This window comes from Notamacropus eugenii, chromosome 4, assembly GCF_028372415.1.
Source record: "Notamacropus eugenii isolate mMacEug1 chromosome 4, mMacEug1.pri_v2, whole genome shotgun sequence".
Classification (NCBI taxonomy): Eukaryota; Metazoa; Chordata; class Mammalia; order Diprotodontia; family Macropodidae; genus Notamacropus; species Notamacropus eugenii.
Genome location: NC_092875.1, coordinates 13525421 through 13538888, shown reverse-complemented (window position 1 = coordinate 13538888; position 13468 = coordinate 13525421). Strand labels below are relative to the sequence as shown.

At 47.6% G+C, this 13468-nt stretch overlaps 1 protein-coding gene across 6 annotated transcripts in view; it reads right to left on the bottom strand.

Moving 5' to 3' along the window:
• The window catches only part of PISD (phosphatidylserine decarboxylase), a 49087-nt gene that overhangs the window by 22546 nt on the left and 13073 nt on the right, over positions 1-13468 (bottom strand). For 5 of the 6 annotated variants that reach the window (XM_072599877.1, XM_072599875.1, XM_072599878.1 and 2 more), the window contains exons 2-3: positions 8239-8318; positions 4782-4957 (exon numbers count right to left, since the gene is read on the bottom strand). In XM_072599877.1, coding sequence (XP_072455978.1) covers positions 4782-4957; positions 8239-8318 — 256 coding nt within the window. Of the gene's footprint in view, positions 1-4781; positions 4958-8238; positions 8319-13468 lie in introns of those variants that run through there. The other variant, XM_072599880.1, reaches the window with a different exon arrangement.

Genomic DNA, 13468 nt, shown 5'->3' with positions numbered 1-13468 from the left:
AAACATGGATGGACCACCCAAGCTTGAGGGTAAAAGGAAGCCTGGAGTCTGAACATGGAACCTGCATGTGTACCTGCTTCCGAAGAAGGTGGGAGGAAGGTCCCAAGTAGGCACTGCCAGGGGAGCACAGGCGGGGAGGCAGGCGGGGGTGGAAGGTGGGCAGGGGGAAGCTGAGCAGCATCAACAACCCCTGTAAGAGCAGGAGGCCCTGTAGAATCCAGACCCAGAGGTTAGGCTGGTTCTCCTGCCCATCTTCTCCACATGCCAGCCCACAATTGGAACACCCAAGGATTTCCTTTTCATTCTGAAGCACAGCTATGACAGTCCATAGGAGTACTCACATAGAACACAATGTGTGCACACATACATGGACATGGCACACATGTACGCACACATGTGAACACATGTGTGCATAATGTGCCGTGTGTATACATGTGAGCTCCACAGGCCATGATGTGTGCACATATACGTGGGCACTGGACACACATGCACACACACATATCCCAAAAGACACAGTGTATACACATGCATGCACACACATGTGCACACATAGGCCTATGTGCACAATGCACAACACACACATGCACACACACAAGACATGATGTGCACACACTGACATGCTGCAAGCACACATGCACACAATACACATGTGCACAATGCACAGCAATGCACCCACACAGGACATCACATAAGCACACACACGGACACGGTACACACACATGTGCACACACTGAACACACACCTACACAAGACAATGTATGTGCACATGCATGGACACAATACACACATGCATGGACACACACACAGGGTATGCCTATAACCACACACTATATGAACATGTGCATACTGATGCACACGCACCTACACACACAAACAATGGTAGCTCCAATGAGAACACTGAGGTTCAAAGAACTGCAAGCTGGCACTGAAGGAAGAAAGATGCCGAGGAATCCTGCTGCCAAGGCAAGGGCCCTGCCTCTGTGCAGCCTGGACTCTGTCCCAAGAGGCCCAGCCCAAGCCAACAAGAAGAAGGCCATTGGGATGATGGGCAGTCTTGGAGGAGGACTGACTCTGAAGCCAGAGGACCTCCTACCCTTCCTAGAGGTGTGGCTGTGCAGAAACCACCTCCCTGGGCCTCAGTTTCCTGCTCTGTAAGATGGCTTCCAGCGCTACACCTATGCTCTTATGATCCCAAACAATTGAAGGCCTATCAGGCAGGAAAAGGATGACACTTACGTAGCACTCCAAAGGGCAGAAACTAGTGCCAGGGGTGGAATTTACAGAGAAACAGATCTGGGCTCCCCAGAGGAAGAACTCTCCACAATCCCGAGTTGTCCCCCAGTGGGATGGGCTGGCGAGGCGTGGCTCTCTCCTGGACCCTCCATCCCCTCCTCATCCCAGCCACACCTAAGGCTAGCCAATGTAGCCTGGAGCAGGCTTCCAAGACAATGCAGGGACTAAAGGGAAGACAAGACTCCCAGGGCTGAGCTCCAGGTGCCACCTTCTGGCCAGAATCCCCAAATCTTAGCCTTGGAACTGGAGGGTGAATGGAAACCACACTCATTTCACAAATAAGGCAACTGCGCCCCAAAGATCCATGTGACTAAACTCTCAGAAACAATTCTTCATACTGCCCAAAGGCAGAAGGCGGCAAAGCCTGCTGACCCATCCAGACTTTATTTGGTTGTGAGATGAGTTCCCTTCATGATGTATGTGGCAGGGAAGGCCTGCCTGCCTCAGACAGAGCCTTTCAGAACTACTCAGCCCCTGCCTGCCAGACAGAGCCCATGAAGACTGGACAGAACCCATGAGGATTGAACAGAGCCCAACAGGACTGGACAGAGCCCACAAGGACCAGACAGAGCCCACGAGGACCAGATAGAGCTCAACAGGACCAGATAGAGCCTACAAGGACCAGACAGAGCCCACGAGGACTGGACAGAGCCCAACAGGACCAGACAGAGCCCATGAGGACAGCTCAGCTCCCGCCCGACAGGACCACTGGGCCCTGGCACAGCAATCCTGGTTGAAGAGCAAGGCCTGGGAGCCCACAAAGGCATGAAATTCTAGGCAGAGACACCCTGTGGGTAAGCCAAGGCCCAGAAGAGACTTCCTGCCCCAGGGCTTCTGGGATTCCACGATGGGGAAGGGAAGGGCTCCTATTGGACCCCAACCAGAAGACATTCTCTGTCCAGGTCCCCTCAGACACTTGTTCTGGGAGGGGCAATGGGACAATACAGCAAGGACCTCAGAACCCAATGCAACTACGTGACTACTCAAAAACCCCCCAGAACAGTTGATCGTCGTGTGATCACAATCAGCTAAGAGTGCCTTCCTTGCCTCAGGGATGTGCACCTGGAAGGAGAAGCAGGGCCAGGCTGCCAGGCTCAGGGTTCTTCCCACCTTGGCTACCTGCTGATCACCTCTTGTATGCTCTTATGCTAAATAATGGCAAAGGGAAGAAAATGTGCTCATGCTAAGTGTGAGCAGGTGCAGAGGAAGATGGCAACAGCCAAAATACGATGCAGAGCTGAACAGGAACAGGAGAGGAGACAGGCTGCTGGGGGGATGTCTGGCACAGAGCTCGAAATGGGCTGTTGGAACTTGAGAGAGAGGTAAGGGCTGGAGGTTACAGATGGAGCTAAGAGCCCCTAAAAGGCAGGTTTCCAAGGGAGAGAAGAGAGAAAGAAATGAAGATGGCTGAGGAAAGAACCTACACTTACGGGCTGGAAAGAAGAAAGAAAAGAGAAGAGCCAGAGAAACAGTAAGAGCTGGAGAGGCAGCCAGGCTGGAGAGTGGTCGGCACCAAGCAAGACGCATGCACTTCTGCTGATGCGCAGAGGGACAATTTTGGGGTCACAGACCTGACTGCCCACGTGTTGTCAGGGCTCTCTGATCGGCGGGTGACATCTCATTGACCAGATGGCGTCTGCACAGGGAGGCCCTATGTGCCACAGCCTCCTTGCTGCGAGCTCTTGCTCAGTGAGGATAAAGCAAACCTCCCCCTTTGTTAAACATTCAGTGACTTGGGCCAAACCTGTGACTACGACCCATGCGTGGGCTGATCTTCCTCCCAGAGGTGGCGAAAGGCCTTGGGCTTGCCTCCCCACTCCAGCTCACCCCACAGAATGAAGCATTCCTTGTGGGATCAGAACAGGAAGAAGAGGGACCTGAGACAGAGAAAGGGAGACCTGACCGTTGCCAGGAGGCGGGATGAGGACAGCTGTCCCTCAGAGCTCAAACCAGATCTGGAGCTGCTCCTGAGAAGGAAAGCTGGATGCTCTGAGAAAGAAGCCACCTCTTGTCCAAAGAATGACTGAGGAGGGGACCATAGAAGCAGTCAGGCAAGAGATCAGCACCTCAGAGGGGCTGCTCAGGGGGACCGAAGCTGCTAACAATGGAGTTCAGTTGTCTTGCCATGCCCAGGACATAACAAAGTGAATGAGAAGCCTCAACCTGAGCTGAGAAAGGCCTGCACCAGGGAGAGGCAATATCAAAGGAGAGAAGCGGGAATAGATATTAGGAAGGTAAAATCAACAGGTCTTGATAATGGACTCCCTGAGGTGTGAGAGACTGAGGATGACACTTGGGGAGGACTCCCAGAGGAGATAAAAGACCCCAAGTAGTAAGCAGCCTTGGCCTTGGCCAAGGGGAAGCAATTTCAGCCAGTGGTAGAGGAGGGAAGAAGGGGGCCAGAGGGAAGAAGGGGGCCAAAGGGAAGAAGTCCTGAGCTGAAAGGGAGGTCACCTTCTCAAGGTTAACTGTCTAGTTCCTCTGTCTGCACCAGCCAACCAGCCCTCCACCTCCCATGCCCATCCCATGCCAATGATCTTGTTCAGCCTACTAAGGAAGCAACCAACGTAGCCTTTCTTCCCCAAATGATCCCATCCCAAACATCCCCTAATAAGGGAAGGCATGATGCTACAAAATATGTAGTCCTTCAAAAATGACTTCCACTGGTTTTTAGTGTCGCACACTCTGAGCAGTGTGAGGGCTGCTTTGTGTTTCACGATTGTGCAGATTCCTTCCTGTCAGCTGGTGCGGGGGGTGGGGAGCAGTTTGGGATCAGCATCTCACAGCAGAAGAGCTGGACAATGAGACTCATACACAAACAACTCTTTCACATTAACTCCTTTTAAGAAAAACAGATGAGCTTCCCAAGAGGATAAAAGAGGACAGACCACTCTGGGAAAGGCATATTTCATGACTTGAAAGCACCTTTGACCAAAAACATTTCCCAGAATCTGAAAACATCAAAGTTCGTTTGGGGAATTATGGTCACATGAGCAGGAAATGGGCATGTCCCTCTTATGTTACCATCCACAACATGGGCATCCAAGAGGCTGACAAGCATCTCATGGCAAAGGACTTGGGAATCTTTATTCTAGCCCTTCATTTACGCTTATCCACATCACAAAACTGCCACACAATGATGCTCAAACATTAGACTGAGAGGCCTGGGGCTGCAGTAGCAGAGATGCCAGGGAGAGCACAGACACCAGCCCTGAGTGATTCCAGGTTACCAAGAGAACCACAGACAACGAAGACTGAAATGGTCAGAAGTCGACCCGGCCCCATGTGCATCAGACACAGGAGGAGTCTGCAACTGTGGCCGACTGTCTTTGTGGATATGGGAGCCAGCCTGAGATGTCACAATCATGACAACAGGAGGGGCTTTCAATTTAGATTAGAGGAGAGAAAAGAAGAAGGCAAGCAAGAGTATTCAAGAAAAAGGAGAGAGATTACACCATGTAGGTTACAAACATCGGCAAGTATCCTACCTCCCACTCTCCTGCAAGCCTGGGTGGGACCTCCAGGCCCAGTCTCTCCAGCTCCCGATCCCTGTAATTCTCATACTGACGGTACCCGACATACCCGCCGCCAGTGGCCAGCACGACATGGAATGGGCGCAGGCGGAATAGTGCCCGGGATGTGGCTGTGTGGAATTTCCTTGCATCTGTAACAGAAGTCAGGTAAGTTGTGAGCTGGGGTGGCATGGCTTCAGAGCACGGTTAGACAAAGGTTAGCAGAGACCAGATAGGGATAGGTCTCCATTTAGTAACTTGATGGGAGACTTCTTGAAATGAGCTCCAACCACCTTGGCCACAAGATGCCAATGGAGGAGGAATCATGCAGCCTAAGGACCCTGCTGGTTCCCTAGGAGATCAGTAACATGAAAGATAACAAAGGCAGAAGTAGAGGAGAGGAAGCACTTCTGGTCACAAAAGGCCTTTCCCTCTCCCAAGGTTCTTTCCAAAACATTCAGCCAGAGAGTCAAATTGCCTCAATTCCTGTCAAAGAAATTCAGGGTTTAATCTTGTTCAGCTTCTGGTCTCATTTTGCACCTGAACCAAGTTTAGAATGGGTACAGCACCTGCCTGAATCAGGTTCTTAAACTAAAAGGCCTGACTCAGAGAATGCAGAGAGGGGGCAATGCTACAGAACGTTCCATTTCAACAAACCTCAACAGCGAGTGGGGCCCTGTGGTATCCTCACCTGAGCACAGAGGGGGCCTGTGGGTCCTGAAAGCAATGTGACCTCCTCCCCAACCCCACTCCTGGTGTGTGAGACCGACTGGGAGGCTTCAAGAAAGGGCCTGAGAAAGCCTTGAGTGTCCACCATCTGTGTGAGGCCAGCACAGCTCAGGGTGACCCTCATGCCAGGAGGCTGCTCATGAAGGGATGGATTTGGGGGCCATGGGGACTCGCAGAACAGAAAAAACCATCCACAAACTGTTCCTTGGTTCAGTGAGGTGGGCTTTGTTCCCACAGTGGCCGTGTACAAGTGAGATGCACTCAAGAGAAGACAGGGTGTTTGGGCCACAATCAGCACCAGGGGAAGTATAAGACTTACCCCCTAGGACACCATAATCTCGCCAAGAGATCAAAGCCATCGTTCGGATTGTGTGAAATCTAAAAAGCTTTTGTACAAACAAATTTAATATGTGATAGGAAGAGAAGCAGCTGACTGGGAAACAAATCTTTGTATTACATATCTCTGATAAGGGTTTGCTATCTAAGGTATACAGACAACAGAAAACTGGAAGACATTCCCCCACAGGTAAAATGGTCAGAGGATATGAATGGCCATTTCTCAAAAAGAACCCTAAGGAAGAATGTTCTAGGTCACTAATCATAAGAGAAATGCAAATCAAAACCACCTCACACGTCCCAGTCAAGAAAGAGGACAAATGATGGGGAGTCAAGGTGGAGGGATGTGGGAAGACTCTTGGGAGGGGAAGGGGGGAAGATGAGGGATAACTGGGAAAAAATTTTGACAATGTAAAAAAAAAATCAATGATAATTTATTTAAAAAACAAAACAAAAACAACATAAAAAAAGAAAATGAACACTGTGGAATTACGGAAACCAAGACTGGGCTCAAAAAAGGAAGATGCAAGGACATCTCACCCCAGCTTTTGTCAGGGGAGCACGCGCGTGTGCATGTGTGTGTGTATGTGTGTGCGTGTGTATGTGTGTGTATGTGTGTGTGCGTGCGTGCACATGTGTATGCATCCGTGTGCATGTGTGTATGTATGTGTGTGCATGCATGTGTATGTCTGTGCATGTGTGTGCACGTGCATGTATGTGTGTATGTGTATGTGTGTGCATGTATGTGTATGTGTGCATGTGTGTGCAGGTATGCATGTGTGCATGCATGTGCGTGTATGTGTGTGCGTGTGTATGTGTGTGCATGTGTGTGTGCGTGCGCGCACATGTGTATGCGTCTGTGTGCATGTGTGTATGTATGTGTGTGCGCGCACATGTGTATGCATCCGTGTGCATGTATGTATGTGTGTGCATGCGTGCATGCGTGTGTATGTGTGTGCATGTGTGTATGCATGTGCGTGTGTGCACGTGCGTGTATGTGTGCATGTGCGTGTGCGTGTGTATGTGCATGTGTGTGCATGTATGTGCGTGTGCGTGTGTGTGCATGTATGCGTGTGTGCATGTACGTGCGTGTGTGCGTGTGTATGCGTGCGCGCGCGCACACATGTGTATGCGTCCGTGTGCGTGTGTGTATGTATGTGTGTGCATGTGTGCATGTGCGTGTATGTGTGTGCATGTGTGTATGTGTGCGCACGCGCGTGTATGTGCATGTGTATGCGCGTGTGCGTGTATGTGTGCGTGCGGGTGTGTGCATGTGTGCATGTATGTGCGTGTGCATGTGTGTGTATGCGTGTACATGTGTGCGTGTGTATGTGTGTGTGCATGTGTATGTGTGTGCATGTGTGCCTGCATGTATGCATATGTGTGTGTATGCATGTGCATATGTGTGTATGAGTGTGCGTGCGTGTGGGGGCATGTCCAAGAGTATGGAACACTGTAGAACATGACCCTTTTTAATCTCGTGACGTTTTGCTGATCCCTCTCCTTCCTCCCCTCCCCTCCTCTCTCCACCCCCCAGTTATTGGTCACAAAGGCTGGCTCTCTGAGGGCAGGAAGAAGAACACAGAGGGATATCAAAGTGATATAGAACAAAAGACATCCATGAAAATCCATGAAAAATCAAAAAGCAATTCATCCTCAGCACCTTCTGCTGCCGCCTTCTTTTGTGCCTGAGCATACACGTCTCATTTAAATGGCCCTTCCATAACCCATAATGGCACCGGCGCAGGGATTCCTTCCATCCAGAAGCAGCACAGCCCATCAATAATTTAGGAAAGGCCATGTGCTGCTCCAAGCCTCACTGAGCTGCCTGAGCCTCCCATACAAGCTCTGTCCTTGGGCCTGGCCTTTCTCTGAAGCCTTCCCAGCGTATCAAGGGCCTCCTGAGCCTGTCCTCCACTGTCAGGTCTTTTGAGCACCTAGACTTAACCAACCCCACCATGGGAAAGTCCTGGAACAGGACTTCATAAGAGACAGGGAAACAAATAAAATCCAAAGAAGATTCAACTTGCTTGCAGAGGGAAGGATGCTCATCTCTGCCTTTTCCACTTTGTTCCCTAAGTGTCCATCACGTGGCCTCTCAACACCCAGAGAAACCTGAGCACATGGCACAGTAGGGAAAGTGACACTTCAAAGATTTCTCTGGGCAGCCATATGTTTTAAAGGGGTTCAAAAAGTTATTTAATAAAATATCAAACCATAGGACATTTCTCTGTAACATGAGAGTACATAAATGACCGGCTTGATCATGAACCAGCAGCTGCCTCTAAGGGGCCAACAGATATGCTCTGGCCATGTGGACCTCAGCAGAATCTGTCAATCAAAGCACAAGGATGGAACTGCTACTTACCAGTTCGAAATGTGTGGGCAGGTAACTGCTTCCAGGACAGTAGAAAATGGCTCAGGAAAGTACTTCTCCACTGACGGAGGCTACAATTGGACAGAAAAGCACAATGAAAATACAGTTTTAAAGAAAGTGAATAATTCATTCAGCCAATACTGACCAACTGCCCACTCGATGCTAACAACTGTAATGGATCCAAAGAAAGAGAAGATGGACACTCTCTGACCCCAAGGGCTTACAGTTAAGGTGAGGCCCTTAAGCAAACTCCTGTCCTTGCCTCTGGGCGTTAGTTTCCTCCTCTGCAAAATGAAAGGGTTGGATTACAACATGTACACACAAAGAAAATAAATGGAAGACTGTTCAAATGCAGTACAGAGGCTGAAAGAAGTTCAGAGGAGTTTGGAAACGAAAAAATATTGCTTCTGACTGAGGAGTGTAGGGAAGGGAGGCTTCCCAAGGAAGAGATATGTGATAGAAGTCTTAAAAGAAGAGGAGACTCTCTACAGGCAGGAATTGGGGGGTGGTGTGGGGGGAGAAGAGCATTCTTAGAAGAGGGACCATCCTAACCTCAGCATGGAGACATGCAGCACATCTAGAGAATGCAGAGTTTGCCGGTATGGCTGGAACAGAAGACACATGAAAGTAACAGAAGAAGACAAGAGCTGGGAAGGAAGATGACCAGGTCAAACATGAAGGATGTTTGATTCCAAACAAAGAAGAATGGTCTTCATTCTTCAGGACATAGAAAACTCTGGAACACTTAGTGGGGGAGGGGGAGAAGGGGAGAGAAGGGAGTTGAGACAGACTGGACTTGCCCCAGTGCCATTTATGCCGAGTTTGAGAAGAAGGCTTATCAAACCGCATTCCACAAAGCGAGGGTTCCTTGGAGTGGTTTGAACGATCAGATGTTTTCATACATGAAGTTCAAACTAAAACATTTCTAACGGTGGTTCTTTTTCTTTATAGCTCTAAAGGAGGAGAAGAAAAGAACACGTGAACTAAGAGTCAGAGTCCAAGCTCTACCAATAACATCCGGAGAGACTGTGGGTGAGTCACTTTCCTTTTTCATGAAAGGAAAGTGCTGGATGGAATGCTCCCTAATGTCCCCTCCAACACTGATGATCCAGGTTCTAAAGTCCCTCCCAATTCTGAATTCTGTGTTTAATTAGGAAACACACTGATAAACAGGAGAACAGTCATCAATGTGGAACCAGGATGATGAAGGGCCTTAAGTTTCTCCCACATGAAAAGACTGGTGAAGAAACCAGCGTTGTTTAGCTTGGAGAAGCCTCAGAGCCAGGGTAACCTGAAGTGTTCAAAGGCCTGTCATGGGGAAGAGGAATTAGCCTTGTCCTGCCTGATACCAAAAGACAAGCACTGATGACAACTGGCAGAAGCTGCAAAAAAACCAAATATAGATTTAATATAGGGAAAATCTTCTGAACAATCGGAGCAATTTCCAAGTCTAGTGGAGTTCCAACTTCACTGGAGGTCTTTCAGTAAAGGCTGAACAATGATCATTCATCAGGTACGCTGGAGGAAGGGGTTCTCATTCAAGTCTGACTTGGACGGGTCACCATGGAAGGGATAACTGTGTCTACTCAGCTGGAATGTCTCCTCGCTCATGCTTCCTCCACATCGCCTACGTCCATCCTCTCATCTCCTCTCCTCTCACACAGCCATCACCATAATGCAGGCTCTCACTATCTCCTCATGCCCTGCCTGTCTCCAGACTCTCCTCATTCCCATCCATGCTCTCCACAGAGCAGCCAAAGCACATACATTCCTAAAGCAGAGATCTGACCACATTCCTCCCCAGTCTGACCAGCTGCAATAGCTCCCTATCACTTTTAGAATAAAACACAGACACCTTGGCTTGACCTTTAATGTACTTCCCAGTCAGTAGGCCCCTGCCCACACATGATTCTACTTTACAAACTCCATAATCCAGCAAGAGGAGCTTTCTTGCCTCTTTCTTCCCATTTCATCTCTTATCTGTGCCTTTGTGTTTCCATGGGGAATTCCTTCCCAGCATTTCTTGGAAATTTATGTTTTTCTAAATTCCAAAAAATCAGTCAAGAAACTGGAGGAAAGCATTAGGATTCTCTTGCGAGAATTCAAGGTTAACAATCAACAAAGAGAATTTAGTGGTTCAAAGGAATCCACTGACATCAAGTTGAAAGTGAGAGCAAGAAATGCTGACGTCCAGAGTCCAAGAAGGTCAACATTTCCAGAAACTAGGACGGAGCACAAAGGAAAGCAGCAGTGCCAATCTAATCGGTTAGCTGGACTTTCAAGTGCTAAGTGGGTATTTGTGGCCCTGTCTGCTGCTAACGATGAGTCACTCTGGAAAATACATAGCAATTAGAGTATGTGCACAGCAGCCGTTATCCTGTGACTGGTGGTCCAAGAAACAGCAAGTCTTGAAAGCAAAATAAGTCCTTCAGTTGGTGATTCTGCCACCTGATTCTGTGTAGTATGGTTAAATCTTGTGGGGAGATCAGAATGCTGCATTGTTTGAATACAACCCAATGATGGTCAATGGCATTTTCCAGTATTTAAATATTCACTACAGACTACAGTTCTTTGTAAATACTACCAAACTAAAAATTTCTATTTTGTAAGAATTTTTAGATATCCATAACAATGATAAAAAATATGAAGAATGCTGAAAATATTTTAAGAAAAATAAAGAAAATCATTCAGCTTTACTGAGAGATGTTACAATATGGAGGGCCCCAATAACAATAAACTATGCATTCATTGTCATATCCATTTTTAAGAAAACTTCTGAAACTTTTAGTATAACTTTTATCACAGAAAAATGGCTCACTCATTATTATAGTCATTCGTTATTTTAAAACATTTAAGTAAAGTGTTTTGCACTCAGCTGACCTCCTGGATTTCATGACCTCCAAAAACTTATCATCCTGGGAAAAGAAATAAATTCTGAACCTCCCTAACTTCATGGTGCCCTTCCCCCTTTTCAGCTTTTTAATGTGTCATCTTCCTCCATTAGATTGTGAGATCCATGAGGGCAGTGAATGACTTAGATTTTTTTTTTGTAACCCTAGCACTTAGCACTGTGCCAAGCACACAGTAGGTGCTTAATAAATGTTTACTGATTACTGACCAAGAAAAACAGAGAACTGAGGACCTTGGGAATTCCCTGGAATTTAGATTCCCAAATTCCAAAAATTATTGTTTGTCAGGAATTTGGAAATACTATTTTGTATGACTTTTTTCCCAGGCCTAAAACAAATTCCTTTCTCCTGTCTGCCTCACAGAATCCCTCTAATGCTTTCAAAGCTCACCTCAAATGTTGCTTCCTACAAGAGGCCTTTCCTGATTCCCCAGCTGCCCTCTGTCCCTCATACTGGAAGGTCCCCAAACCTCATTTAAGGGGGACACTGAGACCTACTATCTCTTCATTCCCCCTACTTGGACACTTCCATCACCAGGTCCCCCATTCTTCCAGCTTCCTCTTGTCTTATGCCATCACACTGTATGTAAGTCCTTCGTAGGCAAAAGTTGTCTTTCTTATTTGTATCCCCCCGTGCTTAGAGTAGTACCTAGTACAGGGTAGGCCTTTAATAAATGGTTACTGACTCACTGCCTCAATGCTCCCCATGAAGAAATGGAAAAGATGCTCATGAAAACGGGAAAAATTATTATACCTGACCTAATAAAGCATACAAAGGAGGAAGCCATTTTAAAGGCACATATCAATTATCCACTCCTCTAAAAGCTGAAAAGATAGGGAAAACAGACAGTATCAATGCCCAAAAAAGATGGTCAGAAGACATCAGCAATTACCACACCAGAGGCTTTGTTTCTTGTCTCTGAGGGTAGCCTATGCATATATGGAGGGTGTCTGTGACCCTTGAGGAAACATCAAAGTCTTTCTAGCAGACCACATCTCTCCATCACACTGCTGACAGCAATATCTAGGCACTCTGAGGTCCTCTTGCTGGTTTCCTGTGTGTGTGTGTGCATGTGTGTGTGAGAGACAGAAAGAGAACACCGATGAAGAGACTACTTGACTCAGGGAGGTGAACGGATTTGGTCAGGATCACAGGGCTAGTCCACCATGGCAGAATCAGCCAGACTCGGGCCTTCTTAACTCCGTACATCAGACCGACGACTCAGTCGGCATTCGTGAGGCTGTGATACTATAAGGCAGGAGCGGAAAGGACAAAGAAGAGACACCAGCACTGTGCTCCTGAGGCCCATGGGCAGGCCAAGGATACGGCAAACTCTAATAAAGGAAACTGAGGAGTGTAGAAGACAGATCCAGACAAAGCACAGAGGGAAACTGGAGGAGGGAAAGAGGACTTTCATGTGGGAATGTTCCTACCCCTTTGAATAAAAGATCAGCAAGGAGAAAACTTGTACTAATAGCCTGATACATTAGTAATTCTTTCATAAATTATTTAAGAATGATGTCTGCTTTTAAGGAGTACAGAAAGATTTTTGGGGGGCTGACTGACATCATTAATTGCCAGGAAACATTATGGAGCATTGTGGAAGCCATGAGACTTGCATTCTATGTAACCAAGGTACTAAACAGTGAAACAGGTCATGTAAAAAATAAATCCTGATAATGGTCAGTTTCCTTAGAGCCAACAGAGCTGGAAGATGATGCCTGGTATCTAGTCAGTACTGTGGTCTCCTGACACACAGATCATCATATAAATGAATGCTAGACATGCTGTACTAGCTACACACCCACCCAGCCCCAGTTATTACACCTGCAATTTCTTTTTTTTTCTTTTGGAGGCAACCAGGGTGAAGTGACTTATCCAGGGTCACACAGCTTGGGTCTTAAGCCACATTTGAACTCAGGTCCTCCTGACTCCAGGGCCAGTGCTCTATCCACTGCACTGCCTAGCTGCCCCTACACCTGCAATTTCAAGCCATTTTCTGCTAATGAAATATTTGGCATCTGATTAGGTTACAGAAACTCTCAATTCTTCCACCATTCTCTAAGCCTGTGCCTGAAGGCCAAGGTGGGGGAAGGCCAAGCATCTGTATGAACCATACACACAGACCATAAATTCCAGAAACAGCCACAACAGCTCCTTTGGACCCCCCACTGTCAGTTCTTCCCCTTCTTCTTGACCATCCTTGTGAGTTTGTTCTCCGCTGACTCTACTTGAAAGGCCAGGAGGAGGCTGACCTCTCATTTTCTATAACTGAATTGGGAGGCAAAGGGAGCTAGAGAAATCATCCAATG